Source organism: Phycomyces blakesleeanus (genome assembly GCF_001638985.1).
Source record: "Phycomyces blakesleeanus NRRL 1555(-) unplaced genomic scaffold PHYBLscaffold_1, whole genome shotgun sequence".
In the NCBI taxonomy this organism is placed as follows: domain Eukaryota; kingdom Fungi; phylum Mucoromycota; class Mucoromycetes; order Mucorales; family Phycomycetaceae; genus Phycomyces; species Phycomyces blakesleeanus.
In genome coordinates, this window is record NW_017265134.1 from 1,614,315 (window position 1) to 1,631,451 (window position 17,137).

General features: G+C 37.6%; 4 protein-coding genes across 4 annotated transcripts; 2 read left to right on the top strand and 2 right to left on the bottom strand.

Moving 5' to 3' along the window:
• Positions 1–693: 693 nt before the first annotated feature.
• Positions 694–5,610, top strand: PHYBLDRAFT_29342 (hypothetical protein). Its single transcript, XM_018439944.1, has 10 exons — positions 694–826; positions 1,031–3,600; positions 3,688–3,796; positions 3,874–3,991; positions 4,087–4,211; positions 4,298–4,515; positions 4,625–4,755; positions 4,844–5,053; positions 5,135–5,300; positions 5,376–5,610. The coding sequence occupies exons 1-10, from the start codon at positions 736–738 to the stop codon at positions 5,388–5,390; spliced, it is 3,753 nt and encodes a 1,250-aa protein (XP_018298805.1). The 5' UTR covers positions 694–735; the 3' UTR covers positions 5,391–5,610.
• A 1,363-nt stretch (positions 5,611–6,973) lies between these two features.
• PHYBLDRAFT_161405 (hypothetical protein) lies at positions 6,974–9,010 on the bottom strand (the record flags this gene model as incomplete). The annotated part of the gene is made up of 1 exon (XM_018434395.1): positions 6,974–9,010. The coding sequence occupies one exon, from the start codon at positions 9,008–9,010 to the stop codon at positions 6,974–6,976; it is 2,037 nt and encodes a 678-aa protein (XP_018298806.1).
• An 837-nt stretch (positions 9,011–9,847) lies between these two features.
• Positions 9,848–10,696, top strand: PHYBLDRAFT_17540 (hypothetical protein; the record flags this gene model as incomplete). The annotated part of the gene is made up of 3 exons (XM_018437477.1): positions 9,848–9,970; positions 10,063–10,425; positions 10,496–10,696. The coding sequence occupies 3 exons, from the start codon at positions 9,848–9,850 to the stop codon at positions 10,694–10,696; spliced, it is 687 nt and encodes a 228-aa protein (XP_018298807.1).
• A 428-nt stretch (positions 10,697–11,124) lies between these two features.
• On the bottom strand, positions 11,125–17,027 carry PHYBLDRAFT_29346 (hypothetical protein). The gene is made up of 28 exons (XM_018439945.1): positions 16,908–17,027; positions 16,767–16,805; positions 16,628–16,664; positions 16,505–16,541; positions 16,344–16,422; positions 16,109–16,251; positions 15,895–15,915; positions 15,699–15,828; positions 15,337–15,605; positions 15,146–15,262; positions 14,886–15,074; positions 14,593–14,732; positions 14,255–14,530; positions 14,129–14,196; positions 13,824–14,068; positions 13,693–13,763; positions 13,560–13,623; positions 13,333–13,495; positions 13,173–13,258; positions 13,011–13,085; positions 12,896–12,953; positions 12,608–12,843; positions 12,387–12,551; positions 11,874–12,322; positions 11,707–11,784; positions 11,495–11,618; positions 11,356–11,403; positions 11,125–11,307 (listed from the first exon to the last, which is right to left on the bottom strand). Exons 1-24 carry the CDS (start codon positions 17,014–17,016, stop codon positions 12,131–12,133), a joined length of 3,009 nt encoding a protein of 1,002 aa, XP_018298808.1. The 5' UTR covers positions 17,017–17,027; the 3' UTR covers positions 11,125–11,307; positions 11,356–11,403; positions 11,495–11,618; positions 11,707–11,784; positions 11,874–12,130.
• Between the last annotated feature and the right edge of the window lie 110 nt (positions 17,028–17,137).

Sequence of the window (17,137 nt, forward strand, 5' to 3'; positions counted from 1 at the left end):
TGCTGCTACTAGTAAGAGTAATACAGCAACAACAATTTTACTTCTAGGCAATAAGATTCAATCAACTCAATTACAACATATTCCACATTTTAACCCAAAAAAAGGCCACGTCACACATAAGGTTTTTGGTTAAGAGGTGTCTTTAGCAATCTAAGCTTGCCTTGGTCAACCCAGCTATTCCATCTTCAATATCTTTTTTATATACATACACATACATACACACACATATATAAATATATATAATATAGTAAGTATATACATATATATTTCGCTTTATATTTTTATATTTATTTTTATTTTGTAAATTTCATCAACAGAAAGAATTCGAGTTGCAGCTTTCGGTAAGCACGACTTCCATCCCCAAATTCCAAAATAAAATAAAAAATAAAATACAATACAATACAATACAATACAATACAATAAAAGCCATCAAACCTACCTTTCTTCTCTTGCCCCTGCCCCTACCTTTTTTTTTGGTTTTTGTACAAATATTCTTAACAAAGGCATTGGATTGGAATGCAAGTCATGCCAACTGCTATACAGCTCCCGAATCACCATGAGCTTAACAATAATGAGGACGCACGAAGTACGAGCAGCACACTCGTGAGCAGAGAAGCCAACCCAAGAAACGACATCGATGCTGGCCCAGACGCTACAGGAGAACAACAGGAATCTCTGGAGTTTGTTTCACCTGTTCGCCACGGCTTCGATCAGGAGATATACGAAGAAGACCTTATGCGCTTCTTATATTTTTCAGAGAAACGTCATGATACCAATGCCACTCCCGCATCAAGTACAGCAGCTACAACTACAACTACTACACAAAGTGCACTTCTTGACTGGGTAAAATGAAGAAAATCAAAGGCGTGGGTAGACCTTAGAAGCTGACAAATACTGTGGATTTATTTTAGCGTCTGAGAGAGAGGATCAAGACTGTCTCAGGCAAGACCAATCAATTTACGATGCTGAACAATCACCTCAACAACAGAGAGAAATAAAAGAAAAGATAAGACTAAACCTCCATAAATAGGTCTATTGGTGGTGTGCTTAAATATAGGAACGGATCCTCCGGACGTAGTCAAGACAAACCCTTGCGCAAAGTTTGAGTGTTGGATTGACCCAACTCTACTCGTCCCACTAAAGTCACTCGAGGCAATCGGAAAGAACCTACATACCCAATACGAGAATATCAACGGTCGAACTCGGTTCAAGCTGTCGCTGGACCCATCTGTAGAGGAAACTAAGAAAGTATGCTGCCAAATGCGGCGAAATGCAAAAGAAGAGCGCATTCTCTTCCATTACAACGGCCATGGAGTACCAAAACCAACAGCCAGTGGTGAAATCTGGGTATTTAACCGCAATTATACCCAGTACATTCCCGTGTCATTGTTGGATCTTCAACTGTGGCTGGGGTCACCAGTAATCTATGTCTGGGATTGTTCATCCGCAGGCAATATCATCAACGCTTTTAATCGCTTTGCCGAACAGCGTGATACAGAAGCCATGCGTCTGGCCGAACACAACCAAGGCAGTCTTCCTCTTTCTGCCTGGAGAGATTGTATTCAGCTTGCAGCCTGTGGTCCCACAGAAACCTTACCAATGAACCCAGACCTTCCAGCTGACGTCTTTACAGCATGTTTAACAACACCAATCGAAATGTCCTTACGCTGGGTAGTTATGCGTAACCCTCTTCTAACCTCAAATATTACAATGGATATGGTACTACGGTTACCCGGAAGAGCAACCGAGAGACGCACACCGCTTGGTGAACTTAATTGGATTTTCACAGCAGTTACGGATACAATTGCGTGGTGCGTACTCCAAGACAACCCAGAACTATTCAAAAGGCTATTCAGACAGGATCTTACGGTCGCATCTATGTTCAGAAACTTTCTATTGGCAGAGCGTATTATGCGCTCATATCAGTGCACACCCATGTCCACACCAGGACTACCAGAAACCCATGACCACCCAATGTGGCAATCGTGGGATCTTGCAGTTGACATGTGTCTCTTCCAACTCCCTGCTCTTCTTGCAGAAGAGGCTGGAGGACCAGCATATACATACAACTCTAGCACCTTTTTTGCCGAACAGCTCACTGCGTTTGAAGTCTGGCTATCTGAAGGGGCCGTTAACCCAAAGATCCCAGAGCAATTACCTATTGTACTCCAAGTCTTGCTCAGTCAAGTACATCGTCTACGTGCCCTTATTCTTCTTAGTCGATTTCTCGATCTTGGTCCTTGGGCCGTTAATGCCGCTCTGTCGGTTGGTATATTTCCTTATGTGCTCAAACTACTCCAGAGTCCGGCCGCTGAATTGAAGCCAGTTCTGGTGTTTATCTGGGCTCGCATTCTTGCAGTGGATCGTTCATGCCAAAATGACCTCTTGAAAGACCATGGATATGCTTACTTCATTAACATCTTGACCCCTAATAACGCAATGCTGAGTATTCCCCATGTATCTGAGCATCGAGCAATGAGTGCATTTATTTTATCTGTATTTTGTACGAATTTCAAAATGGGACAACAGGCATGTCTTCGCAGCAATGTTATCGCAGCATGTTTGGCCCACGTGCGAGATCCAGACTCACTTCTGAGACAATGGATTTGCCTGTGCTTGGCACAGGTTTGGATGAACAACAGCGAAGCCAAGGCAGCGGCAGTAGCTGAAAACAGCCACGAAAAGCTGTGTGCCTTGTTGTCAGACAGTGTACCTGAAGTACGTGCTTCGGCCATGTATGCACTCGGTACCTTCCTTGGCGATCCGAATAAGACGGAGCAAATTGTAAACATTGAACACAACATTGCCATATCTGCCCTTTCTGCTATGTCTGATGGCTCACCGATCGTTCGCAAAGAATTTGTCGTTGCACTTTCTCATATTGTTCACCAAGCAGGACCCGCCAAGTTCTTGGCAGCAGCTACCCAAACTATCGAAGAAGATCAAAACCAACGAGGCCTTCATCTTGATGAACGAGCCAAGGTACGCACGAGACCTGGAGACTGGCGCCCTAACGGATCGGAAAATCACTTTGGCACCACAAGCTATGACTCAGTCTATGCCGTGATGTGGAAAGCACTTCTCAACCTTTCGGTTGATCCACACCCAAGTGTTTCCAAAGCAGCCTCTATTGTTGTTGACCATATTAATGCTACTCTGCTAAAAACCACTCCTTTGGGTGAGTATGCTTCCTTGGTTGTGCGAGAAAGTATAGAACGTAGTGCAGAACATGGTTCTCTTGATCGCTCTCAATCATTCCATCATGACGAAAAATCATCCAGTATATCTCCCCATCGTAGACCTGTCAAGCTTACACGCTCAGTGTCTTTTGCATCCACCTTACGTACAATATACAACTTTGGTAATTTGAGTACGGGTGGTCTTCACGACAATAATCCATCCGGTTCACGCGATACCCTGAGAGGCAGTAGTCCGCTTGCTCAACATGCCAGTACTTTGCTCGGTGCCAATTCTAAAGCTCAGGGATCTGTTCGTCAAACTGGCTCAGATAAAAAAGCTACAGAAATAGAGCATGGCCTGCCTTTATCCTCAACTTTCTATGATTGGAGCTGTGAATATTTTACAGAACCACAAATGCGTGTAAGTAATTATAGTCTAGCTATATGATGGTGAAGAAGTTTGTACAAAATAAGATTCATATTTAATAATACGGGGTGCTCCAAATAGGCTGCTGAATCAGACGAGCCTGGAAGTGTTGTGTATAATCAACGTAAATGGCGTAGATCTCGGAACGAAATGATTCTGGCAGAGTCGAATGCAACCAAGGGCAGGGCTGGTATGATTTAAAGCTTTATGAGGGCTTAAAATGGTATCGTTAAACTCAACAAGGAACATGATTTTAATTTATTTCAGGGACTAGCCGTTGGGAAGAGCAGATTATATCTGTATATAATGAGACTGAGGCAAAACTACTCTTGTTCCATCAATATGAGTCACATCTGGTAGCAGCAGATGCCTACAACTGCATGGTGTAAGCAAAAAGTCTCGAGACTGCAGTGATAGTCAACCTTTTTTTTTTGAGAGAGAGAGAGAAAAACTTATAATACCATTGTATTATTTTATTAGTGTGTGGGACTGGAAAACAGGTACTCCGTTGAGTGTCATCGACAATCATAACCCATTGAGCAGCCGTATTACCGACATAAAGTTCATTAATGAAGACGATGTGGCTCTTTTGCTGACTGGATCAGGTGCGTAACAAATGGGTTTAGTTGGATCCAGAACCTTGTCGGAAATCATTTCGTTAATTATTTAATTTAACTGTGCATACCTTTAGATGATGGTGTAGTTCGCCTCTATAAAAACTATGATGGCAGTGATCAGGAAGACGCTGTTTTAGTTAGCTCATGGCGTGCTCTAAAGGATATGGAAAGAAGCAGCCTAAGACAGAGTGGGCTTGTGTGCGAGTGGCACCAAAGTAGAGGCATACTTTTTACAGGTGGTGATGCGCGTGTTATTAAAGTATGGGATGCTAATCAGGAAATGCCAATCATGGTAAGTGCAATATATAAAAAATTCAAAGTTCAAATATAATATAATATCATTATCAAAATTTGGTCGTATATCCACAGCATATAATATTAATATACTTTTATTACAATAGGATATTCCTACACAATCCACTGCATGCGTTACATGCATTACAAGTGATCAAGTTAATGGCAATATAATTATTGCTGGTTTTGGTGATGGTCTGATGGGTGTATATGATCGTCGTTTGAAGGGAAATGAGTCGTAAGTCAATAATGACAATGATAATGATAATGATAATGATAAAGCTTGAGGATGAACTGAGTGCTGATTATTGTTTATGTCCATACAGTATGGTTCAACGATGGGATGAGCATAAGGCATGGATAGCAGATGTTCACCTTCAGCGAGATGGCAATCGTGAATTAGTATCTGGTGGTCTGGGAGGAGATATCAAAATCTGGGATATTCGCCAGACTCATTCTTTGAGAACTATCGATGCCCATTCCAATGTGGATATGAATGCCTTGGCTGTACATGATCACAGCCAAGTAATTGCCAGGTATTAAAAAAAGGGGGGAAACATGAGTAACTAGTTGAATGAATGAAGGGTTCTGGATATTCACAAATTTATTATGAATAGCGCTGGTGACGATCAGATCATTAAGCTATGGAATATGGATGGCACACAACTTTCTTCTTTACGTTCGTCTTCTGGCTTCCTTGGCCAAAGATGTGTCACACGCTCACTTGCGTTCCATCCTAATCTTATGGTTCTGGCTACAGGCGGCGATGATGGTTATATTACGGTAAGATAAAAATCTATATATATATTTCCAAAATATACTGTAGGTTTCGTGTGCTAACTTAAATTATGTTATTAGCTCTATGGTGCATAAGAGAGAGAGAGGGGGGGTAATATATATATATATATATGTAAAGACCCTACCGAAAAAAAAAGAAGTGTATTTCAATATTCCTTTTTATTTTTATGAGAGCTACACAACGCCACCTACCTATATTTCCTTTACTCTGGTTTATTTCTTTACTTTATATGTTTTACTTGCATTTTATTTTACACTTATATATCTTTACTTTTTCTCTTTTGTGGTATCAAACAATCCGGCGTTCATATATACATTTAATGATATAAAATATATATATATATAAGCAAATTTGATACACTCAAATCTGAATGATCCCAGGTTTCCGGTTTCTTAAAGGCATATAAAAGGAATATTGAATAAACCAGGTATAGTACGAAAGAAGATAAGATAAACTACCAACGTATCCGAACCATTATGTTCTCTTCTGTTCAATATCCAAAGACCTTTAAAAGAAATATAGATTTTATATTAAAAAAAAACAATATTGCTTGTAATTACTATTGATTTGCATATTAATTTCATTTTTTGATAAAGAATGAAATACATGGGAATCAAGTTATAATATATAGGTATATAGAACCACGCTTCTAAAGTACTCATTAATGACCCTACAATTCTCTTCAGTGCTAAATATATGCCTATTGTAGTATTTAATTTGCAGCATATTTCTGCTTATAATACTATTGAGAAACTTTAGGATGATCCAATTTAAGCTTTATGTATAAAATCTGCACAAGAACAAACTTAATCGTTCTATTCTCGACACATTAGTTTTCCAAGGAATTTGGTAAAGAAGAAATCGGCTTTTTTAAGGTGACCAAGGAGATCTTACATAGCACCTTTTATTAAGCAGGCAAAGAGGAGACCAACGTATAAGCACACATAATCGTGTTATTAATAGCTGCTTTTGTAGACTCCCTTTTAAGACCCCTTGGTTTGATACACTATATGCAAATCAATTCTTCTTTATCCCAAGGAACTCGCAAAACTTAGCTTCTTGGCGCATTTTGTTTATATGGCTATTCACTTTTAATTTTTCAGCAAGTTCTATTGCTGGCGTATATTTATTTGCATATTTTACAAATTATTATATATGATGAATATATTTTAAGACTTATGCTTTAGGGTTATGTTTTTAGCAAATCATTACCTACCCATACACACTTACACCATAGGTGCATGTTGTCGTGCTCTGAGCATCTTCTATTAAGGGTCTTATTTTGCCACGCGAGCTGTCAATAGTATTCAGGGGATTGTGTGCATTCAAAGAACCCTACGCACACGCACACATTGATCCCTTGGCTTGATAGTATAAGGAAACTCTTCGCTAAATTAAGACATATGAAAATCATAATTCTGTAGAGCCAAATTTATATAGTATGCACAATATAGGAGATGAAGTATATATATATATATATATATATACATATACATGCATATATATACGTGTGTGTGTCATGAGATTAATCCCAAAATTTCTTTTTAAAAAAATGAACACCCTTTGATTACACCTTTTTAGATTATATTGATAGCAGAATAAGTTCCTTTTTGGCTGTGAATTATAATAAATATATTAGAAATTATCAAGCGAATATTCAATTACAAGTAACAAATTTGCTTTCAAAAATCGATTTTCCAGAATAGTTAGCGACATATCCACAACGCAGGGTAACATAACCTCGAGGAGGGTGATCTGCCCAATAACAATTTTCTTCGGGCTCATCTTTACTGTACTTATTTCCCTTGTGATCACATGGACGCTTGTTGATACGTTCAAACATTCTAAAGTAGTCTTGAATAAGTCTGGCCTGCGATCTGTTCAGTTTTTGTGCAATAAAGCATCCTTCTCTACGTTTCTTGTCCTTAAAGTAAAGAAACCACAGCTGCTCTATCGTTGGAGCCTTTGGTACCTGCAAAAGGCTATTAGATGGACTGGTCTTGTTATGCATAGATTCGATTTGCTCAATCGTGATGAGGTGGATCATCCTATCTTTGTACTCGTATTCAGCGAGACCTAAATCCCTTTCGGAATAAAATCGTACGTTTCCTAGTCTCAAGACTTTGAAACGCGTGTATCGCATGTCAAGACAGATGTTTCCTGTTTCTTGAGAGATAGGTCCAAATATCCGAACATTACAAAAAACCATGTGGGTCAAATTCTCGCAGCGGACAGAAAGATAGTTGAATAGCGATGTTCTGGCCTTGACCCCGTAAAGCTCCAATCTCTCCAAGTTATGTGGATCCAGTCTGTAGGCCGCATCTTCGCATATAGTGAGCTCATTGACGGACAAGAACAGTCTTTTCAATGAATAACAATGATTTAGCAGAACGTCCAACGCCATATCTTCTGTGTAAAGCCGGATATTTAACTCAGTCAAATATAGATAGTAATGGATCAACATGGGGTGTGCCGTCATATTGGGTTGCTGCATCATTGGATTTGGATCTACTTGATAGTACAAGGTTTCGATATTAAGAGAAAACGCTTCAACATAATCGATCACAGTTGTCTCGGGGTTGTGCATGTCCATGAGTATAGAGCAGCATTTGTGATTCAGGTATTTGAGTGATACGCCAAATTTCCGAATCAATTTCCAAAAGAGATCATGCTCTCCTTTTGACATTAGGTTCTTGTTCATCTCTAGTTTCTTTAGACTTGGGAAGAAATATGGAAGAGTTGAAAACATCTTGGTCACATCTTCTAATGTATAGTCTGAGATTTCATCATCGGAAATATTTTCGTCTTCTATGTCGTCTTCTGATGTATCTTGGTCTCCATCGTCATCGCTGTATATCATGTCATTATCATCATCAGACATATCTTCGTCATTTGATAATCTGGAAGTCGACATAGAATCCTCTTCGTAATCATCCATTTGCCTTCTTGTAAGTAGTCCCAGTGTGTGTATATTGGGATATTTGAGATTTGAATAATACACCCAACCAAAGCTTGAATATTTTAATGAGAGGTTCACTTTGGTTATTGTCTCTGCTGGTACTATATTGGTCATTTGCTTTATTTGATGTATTGGTATATCAATAAGCGGGATTTTTGTCTGAAGAGTCTGTAATCGAGGTAAACATCCATGAAGGAAATCCATAGTTCTCCATGTAAATCTGTATTGTGAGGTCTGTCCACTGTCGATGATATGTAGTGATGTAAGCTGTGGTAGAAATGAAAGGATTTCGAACGTCTTATCCATCTTGCGACCATGGTTTAATTTCGATATTTCGATTTCTAGATGTGTCAATGATCTCCATGCCCTCCAGTTAGTAAAATTGCCTGACACACGCCAGTGAAGTGTTTTTTGTTGAATTGAAAGATGCTTTATTCTTTGGAAATACTCTTGGGCTGTCTGAAGCTGGGAACCACATATATACGAGTCCATATATAGAATCAAGGATCTAACCCGATGGCCATTCTTCTTATATAGCTTCGAAAGGTCTGTTATTCTATCTAGAACTGAATTTCCGTCGTCTTTGTTGTCAGTAATCTTAACGGTATCCCAGAGTGAATCCTGGAAGGGTATCTGCCAGGCCTTGCAAATAACTGTGCATTGTAGCTTGGTTTCTTGAGAAGAAAAGGCCGCAATATTAGCCAGGATTTCGAATGGTAATTCTGATACCAACATAATGGAGAAGAAGAGAACTTTGGTTACGGTATCTTGCGATGGTTAGGCTATGTATTTTATGTTCATTTTATTAACACCTCCCTGAATGCCCCTTGTATTTATATATTTATATATCTTGTTATTAGTACACATGCCCAACCGAATTTACTTATACAATCATCAATTCTATTGTGCTTGCACATGCATATATAGACATATATATATATTTCAATAATAACTCTTTATTACCTCGAATTAAATTTACCAAACTTGTATGTACACTTGTAGAATATAATTGGTAGCATATTGTAATAAAAAAAATAGATACATAAAACTATATTTGAAATCTATAATTATAGTCTTCTCCTTGTTGTATTGATCCCCTTTTGTACAAGATTAGGTAAAGAAAAATCCTATTAAGGACTATATATTCATATTAATTATAACTATTAATTATTCTTATACCAAAAAGAAATGCATCCTTGGAACTATTCTCAATTATACGTAATAAATATACTGTTAATAAAGCCCAAAGTTTCTTTATTCAGCTTAGGGAAAAAATCATTAACTGTGATTTTTTAAACCTAGTAAGGGCTTATATACATCTAGTAATTTTTATCCTAATTATCGATACTCTTAGTACCAAGCTTAGACCTAATTAACACACTTGCTTTAAAAAAATGATGTCTTATATAAAAGAAATTCAAGACATTTGAAACATCGGATCACTTGTCAATTTTGTTCCGGCGTGACTCTTCAAAACCGTCTATTGCCTTTTCAAGCTTTCAATCCAGCAAAACTTCGCCCTCTTCTTCTTTTTATTTGTTTTATTTATTCTTTTATTTTAAAAACCTTGCTATGGGAAACGACGGAGGATCGATTCCAAGACGCATTGAACTTGTCAAAGAAAAGCAAAAGGATGTCAAGCAAAATCCTGATATCGAACGTTCAGCAACATGGCTTCATTGTGCTCTTTCAAAGGTAAATCTTACCAAAATGTCGGTATACAATAGATCATTTCCCTAATTTACCTATTTCTTTGTTTTTCTTTCTTTCTTAAATTAAATCAATAGCTACCATTAGAACAGCCCGTTGTTTCGGATGCACTTGGAAAATTATATAACCAGGATTCAGTCATCGAGTATATACTAGACAAGACAGCCTATGGCGATGGTGACAAGATTTGCTCGCACATCACGTCAACAAAAGACATTGTCAAGTTAAATCTCGCTCCTAATCCTGGATATGATGAAAAGCTGGTTTCTGCTGATGCCACAACTATGGGTAATCTCGAACGTGATATTAAGGGCCGTTTTATCTGCCCTGTGTCAATGAAGGAAATGAATGGCAAGCACCGATTTGTTTATTTGTCTACCTGTGGCTGCGCATTTGCTGAACAGGCACTAAAGGAGATCCAGACTAAAGAATGTGTTTCGGTAAGTAATTTTTATTAAATAAGTTATACTTGTAACAATATTAGGTTAATTAATTCATGGGGATCCCTAGTGTGGAAAGCCCTATACTTCTTCCGATATTGTTTTGCTCAATCCTACCAAAGAGGAACTCGAGCCAATTAAGAAGGCAATGGAAGCCAATAAACTCAAGCAAAAAGCCGAAAGAGTAAGGGTGAAAATTACGAATGGGTTAGATCGAATCTATGATACTCAACATTTAATATTATTTTTTTTGGCTGTTGTAGAAAGCTAAAAAGGCTGCTAGATTAGCAAATATGCCTGAAGGAGAAGTAGTACAAAAGAAGAGAAAGCGAGACCATTCGCCAATCAAGGCGCCTTTACCCAAAAAGATTCTTTCTGGCTCTTCAACCACCACTGCGGTTATGAACAAGGTCGCCCAGGAGTTAGCTGAAAGAGAGAAAAAGAAACCTGTATCTGATGCTGTCAAGAGTATATATGCAGACAAGGGTATCAAGGGTAATTACCTTACCATGGGAACCTTCAACCGATACGCATAACCCGTCCATCATTTGAGCGGGATCTCAAAGTAGCTCAAGGCAAACGAAAAAAAAAAAGAATCCCATACACGTGACATGTCGAGATTTGGGAGCTTCTTTTGCTCGATAACTTGGTGTTCATCCCCCCCTCTCTCTTTTTTTTTTCTTGTTCTCCTCTCCTCCTCCTCTTCATTCTACTCCTCTCATAACTCCCCTTGTTTTACTTTATAATATATAAAGACAAACTAACTTTACTACCTGAAAACTCAGCTTATTTCCCTGTTTTTGTTTACTCATTTCAATATTCGTAATGGAAAATCGTTCTGTTTCACCCGCTAAGGAAGCCAGCAATTCCCCTGTCCTCGTTGTAAGGTCATCATTCACTTATTCATCTCAATGCTCAATCTTCCCATAGGAAAAAAACAAATTCAATTCTGAAGAAGTGACAGCTATTATTAAAGAGGTGTAGTATCAATCCAAAGAACAGGTTCAGGTCCTATACTTATTCGCCTGTCATTTTGAACACGGTTGAGACTCATACCTCTTATTATTAGACAATGGAAAGTGTTCTACTCGACGTTGATTATGCACATGGAAAGGTTCCTTCTTGGAACTCAACAATTATCGATAACTGTTTGAAGAAGCTCAAGGATATGAACAAGAACTACAAATATGTTGGTACGTGCCAAAGAGAAGAAAACACATTTTTGAGTTAGCAGTACTTTATCAATGCAGACCCCCCAAATAACATAACTCTATTCCACAGTGACCTGTGTAATTATGCAAAAGAATGGCGCAGGATTCTATGCCGGAAGCTCCGTCTACTGGGATAACCTCCACGATGGCAAGTCATATTATCACTTTACAAGCAACTTAGATTGCAATCAAACAAAAGTACTTTTGTTAACCAGACCTTGTTTTGGGATCATTTAGGAAGTGCAAGTCACAGATATGAGACCAAGTCTTTGTATGCCATTGTCAATGTGTTTGGTTTGAGCGTTTAGAATACCCCTATTTACAATACGTATACATAACTATAAACATATGCGTGTATATACATACATGTGTATGTTTATATGTGACATGCCCCAGTTGCTTTGAAGTAGTAAAAGCAAGAATACACGAGCCAAGATGTGTAGTAAATTGTTTATTGTCCTATCATAATCCATTAAGAAATATAAACTGTTTTTTTAAGACGAAGCGTCTCCAGCAATATCATTAAGTGTCGTCGATTTAAGGTTAAAGCCAAGCGAAGAGAAGCTCTTCTGGATCTCTGGAACCTTTGCAGATGTACTGACAACTACATGGTTGGAAGTTTTTGGATCAAACAAGCTAACAAAGTACTTGTCTAGTACACGGTAAAGGTCCTCAACTTTGGTAGCCTATCAGCAAAATATCTCCATTTAGCTTATCTAGATGGTGTAGGTCGCATTATGCCCGTCATACCTGAATAGCTGTAAGGAGGCTTCTGTTATACGAAGCAGGCATATGCTTGAGAACTTGGTTGGCAAATGATTGGAGAGCTGCACGATCCATAGTGTTCTCTCTTGACACCATACTATAAATCACAGCACTCTTGGCGCCATCTACCGCAGAGAGTTCGATCTCCATCTAATTTAACATAGTCAGAATATCAAACTCATAAAACCATACTTTAAAGCATTTACCTTTTTGGTTGTCAATTGATCAATCACAAACTTTGCCTGTTCGAATGCCTTGGAAGCATCAGGGGACTTGTATATACTAAAACTAATTTCACCTGCTTCCACATCAGAATCCAAGAAGCAAGAGTAGGCAAGACCTTGACCACGGATAAGTTTCCAGAAAATTCCTTCCATGGTATCCAAGAGCTCAATCATAATCAATAGAGGGGCAATGTCTGGATCATCAAACTTGCTAGGGCCTACGAAAAAGAAAAATTAGAAAAAGAAGAAAGAAGCCATGAAAATAATTACCTTTGGTTGAGTGCATTGAGAATGAGTTTTCAATTGAAGGCAGGTTGATAATAACACCCTAAAAAACACGTAAGGCATCACAAAAAGTACAGATATACTCCAATTTACAACTTACCGTTTCTCCGGGAGAGATACCAGCAGCACTAAGAACATCCTGAGCCAGTGTGATTGGGGCCAAAGGTCCGTTATTCTAAACAAATTCATAGAAAATGTTAATAAATGTTAATACATTTTGAATTAAATGTTAATAGCCGATGTTTTTTTTAACCTTGTACACAGAGAAGTCTTTAAAGGATGTACGAGGCTCTTCTAATTTCAAAATATCGCCTGCAACGTGAAGGCGGATGTTTGCAGGGTTGCATACTAAAAGAGAGAGAAAAAATAACACCATCAAATTTAGGCTCTTGTTGTTTTTTTTATATTATGTATATACTTACATGCATCGCGGTAAATGTTTAATTCCTTGACGACAGAGTTAGGGTCATTTTCAAGAGTTTGGAGTAGATTTGTAAGGAAAGCGGTCTGGAAAAGAACATTGCGAGAAGCACTGACAGATTTGGTTGCATCGTATTGAATAATTCGCATACAAGCAATTGTCATCTAAATAGTGTATATCAAATTACTGAGTCAAACTTGATCGTCATAGAAAAGCCATAACTCTTACACTGTGACCATCTCTCTTGGACTGAGGAATATCATTTAGAATCTGGTTGGCTACGATCTTGAGACTAGTTTTGTTTTTTAAATAAAATAAATTAATATTCGCTACTTTAACCACTGTCAGCTTTATATATTACCGTTCTGCAGTAAATTGGGTGTGCCAGAGGATATCCTGGAGCCACTTGATAGCTTTTTTATATTTCGATGCCTATTGGATATAAAGTAATTATACATTTAACTCGTGATTTTTAGGCGTATTTTCATTTACCTCAACTTTAATAGAGAATACGGCAAGTTCTCTAAATCCACTGCTTGTTCCAAGGCCAGAGTCATACTCAAGTGTATCCTCACTCAACCCTTTCACAACTTCTTCATATGTGAGTGTCATACCATCTCTCTCTACTGGTAGTGAAAATATCGACTTTAAGAAAATACGGGTGTATGGCAACAGGTGCGATGGAATAGACGATGCACTGATATGAGCAGTCAGCTTAATAAAGGCCGACTTGATATCTAAAATAAAACACATAAATATATGCTTTCTTTCTTGATAATGCAAAAGGCTTAGCTTACGATCAAATTGAATGAAAAATGGAATATCGGCTGAATTATCGCGGTTGATATGTTCTTGGACGGCATTTCTATCATTGATCACAAATGTTTAGTAAAGTATACATGTTTTACAAAGATAAGACTCACTTTATACTCTTTGAGTTATTTTGAGCCGATTGAACATCAATAAACTTGATAGTCGAAACAGAAGGAATAACAAAATTATCCAAGATTTCATTAGGTACAGGGACATCATTAGCAGCCATAGCCTTTTCTAAAGCATCATGTAACTCCTCGAGCTTCTTTTCTCCAAGATCCTCGCGCTGCTTCTCGATACGCTGGTTTTCTTCCTCCGTCATCTGCTCTGCAAACTCTGCGGAAGGTTTTCCGAGAAGAACAACGTGAAACTGGTCAAGGTACCATCTACGTCAATTCTAAAATAAGTATCTTCATATCTTACAAGGAAATTATACTAAGTATTTTACGTTTTTAAAAGGTTAATCCAATCAGACACAGTAAGATCAATAAGCTGTGCAAGGTATTCTTTATCCTTAACAGCCTTCTTAAGGTCCTCTCCATCTTCAGATCCGTATAAGAAGTCTATACATATACCTGAGTTAGATGGCTCTGCAAATATACTTTACAAACATACATACCTGAAATGCAAATAGCAGCAGCAGTCTCATGAGCATCTGTCTCTGCACTGTCATTGACCTAATACAGTGTATATAAAGTCAATTTAACCAAGATACAACATTTCAATCTAAATATATACTACAACAGTACGACATACCTTGAGAATTTCTTTCTCTATAACCATCTTCATACGCTCCATATCAATATCATTGGCTTCGACCAATCGTTGGAGTGTCTCGAAGAGTTGAGCAGGAAATTCATCAATCTCTTCAATGGGTACATTGGAAGCAGTCAACATCAATGTTGTCTTGAGATGATCAGTGCTATCAAACTCAATTTCTGTTTTCATGTTAGCTCCACACAGAATATTCTTATCGTTGTTACTATTTAATGAAAGAAAACAGAAATACCTGTGCAAAGGGGGTCTTCGATTTCAACAAATTCTTTTTGCAAAACGGACACAGGTGAGTCTGTAAGGTAAAGATTCAAGACTTCTAAAGCTTTCATAGTGAAGTATTCCTACTCATATTATATGTATATGTACATATGAACATTTAGCATTGAAGGTAGTCTATTTTTTTGGTGATACATACATGGCATTTTGGTCCGTTCCATGCAATAAGAACTGTTCCCATGGATTCATCTTCATCGGCAAACAATACGGTTTCCTCGATATTCTTCGTCAGATTGGGAAAGTCGCCTGTGCTCACCCAAGGTCTTTGCATAGGTGGAAGAGGACCTTTAGAAAGAATATTTTCTTCGACAGGCTCAAGAGCCTTCATAAGGTCTGCAGGATCAACCTTTCCGGTAATAATCAAGCACAGGTTATCAGGGCGGTAATAAGCCTTATGGTAATCGCGAACTTGATTCATATGGTTAATAATATTAGTATTATCATTAAAAAATAACATACAATCATATGTTATAAAAAATATTAGGAATATAAATCACTCACTTTTTTCTACAGATAGCTCTCTAAGGCGCTCCATTAATCCACCAGTCTCTGAGCGATAGCCACATGTTTCAGGGTAGAGAATTCTTTTCATACGAAGATGAAGTCTATCACTGCTTGAGTTTTGGCAACCCTAATTTTGCATATTGATTTAGTGGGATTTATTCTTGTAATTTTTAAATGGCCTACAATAATTTACCTGCATTTCACTGTATACAACCTATAAAATATATACAATAATATTTAATTACACAAGTTTCTAATATTATTCTTTATGATACTGTTCGTTTAGAGTGTATACTCGTTTTTTATGATAGCTCTAGATTCTTACTCCTAATATTAGGTTTCAAGTTTGATTAATACACACATATTGCATGAATTATGAATTAATTTTTTTAATCCCACATATACACAAATTTACCTGCATCTTCGCCTTCCCCGTTAATATGATGAACTTCGGTATAATAACCACTCTCTGTGAGAGTAGGATACAAAACATGATCTACATAAATAGGAAGTAACTTGAGGAAACCCTGGCTACCGGCAGTTGTAATAGCTATAAAGGGAATTATATCCAAATTAATACACTTATACGTAAATATATTTTTTAAATGATTCATTAGATCAAAGCTTATTATATTAGCTTACTGTAGCAAGTGTGGTCTACATCTGTCCATGCATTGGTTCCTTGGGCAATTGCACGGTTTGCTAGTGAATCCAGCACACCCTTTATGATTTTGTTAACATCATTTTTTCTTGCAAAGAGAAGAATAAAAAAAACTCAGCAGAATATATTCTAAAATGTGTACCTTGTAAGGGAATTGTTCACTTCCAAGGAATACCAGACTTAGAAATAAATAAAGAAGAGAAATAACCGAAAATAATTAGCTTAATTTTACGATAATATTAAGCCTATATATAATGCCACATACTGCTCCAAAGTGTGAGGGCAACCAAAATCATCAAAACCTATACACAAGCAAAATAAATATAATTATGATATAAAAAGTTTTTCTTAAAAGAAAAAAAAACTTTATATGAATACAAAGGGTAAACCCTCTCAAAACATACTCTCGGTGGCCAAGACAAAGTAACCGTTTACAAGAGGGGCTAAATGTGGGCATACAAGAGATGAGACATTGCATGCTTAAAGGGACGAGAAATAAGGTGCGTCACCAGTGCAATCAGGCGCGTTATTCTACACCAACAGACCTTCAATGTCAGAGAGAACGACAGTGAGACCAGACTTGGTACTTTTGTACTTTGTGTAAGTAGCTCCAAAATCTGTAGGAACCTCGCAAATTAATTCAAAATTCCCCATTTGAGATTGATACGTGACAAAGAAGAACAAAGCTTTTGAAGGTTGCAGACGTTAATCTTTGTTATTTGCGAGTATGTCGCTGTCACAATAGGGCACAAATGCAACTGTCCAAAAGAAGAAG

Bases quoted from the DNA above. Each gene is read 5' to 3' on its own strand.
- PHYBLDRAFT_29346 (XM_018439945.1), bottom strand. From the start codon at position 17,016: ATGGGGAATTTTGAATTAATTTGCGAGGTTCCTACAGATTTTGGAGCT. The intron at 14,197-14,254 runs GTGAGTCTTATC...GATCAATGATAG, and splicing joins AATAACTCAAAGAGTATAAA to AAATGCCGTCCAAGAACATA. The intron at 12,844-12,895 runs GTAATTATTTTC...TCTTTTTCGTAG, and splicing joins CTCAATGCACTCAACCAAAG to GCCCTAGCAAGTTTGATGAT.
- PHYBLDRAFT_29342 (XM_018439944.1), top strand. From the start codon at position 736: ATGCGCTTCTTATATTTTTCAGAGAAACGTCATGATACCAATGCCACT. The intron at 827-1,030 runs GTGCACTTCTTG...CTCCATAAATAG, and splicing joins AACTACAACTACTACACAAA to GTCTATTGGTGGTGTGCTTA. The intron at 5,054-5,134 runs GTATTAAAAAAA...TATTATGAATAG, and splicing joins CACAGCCAAGTAATTGCCAG to CGCTGGTGACGATCAGATCA.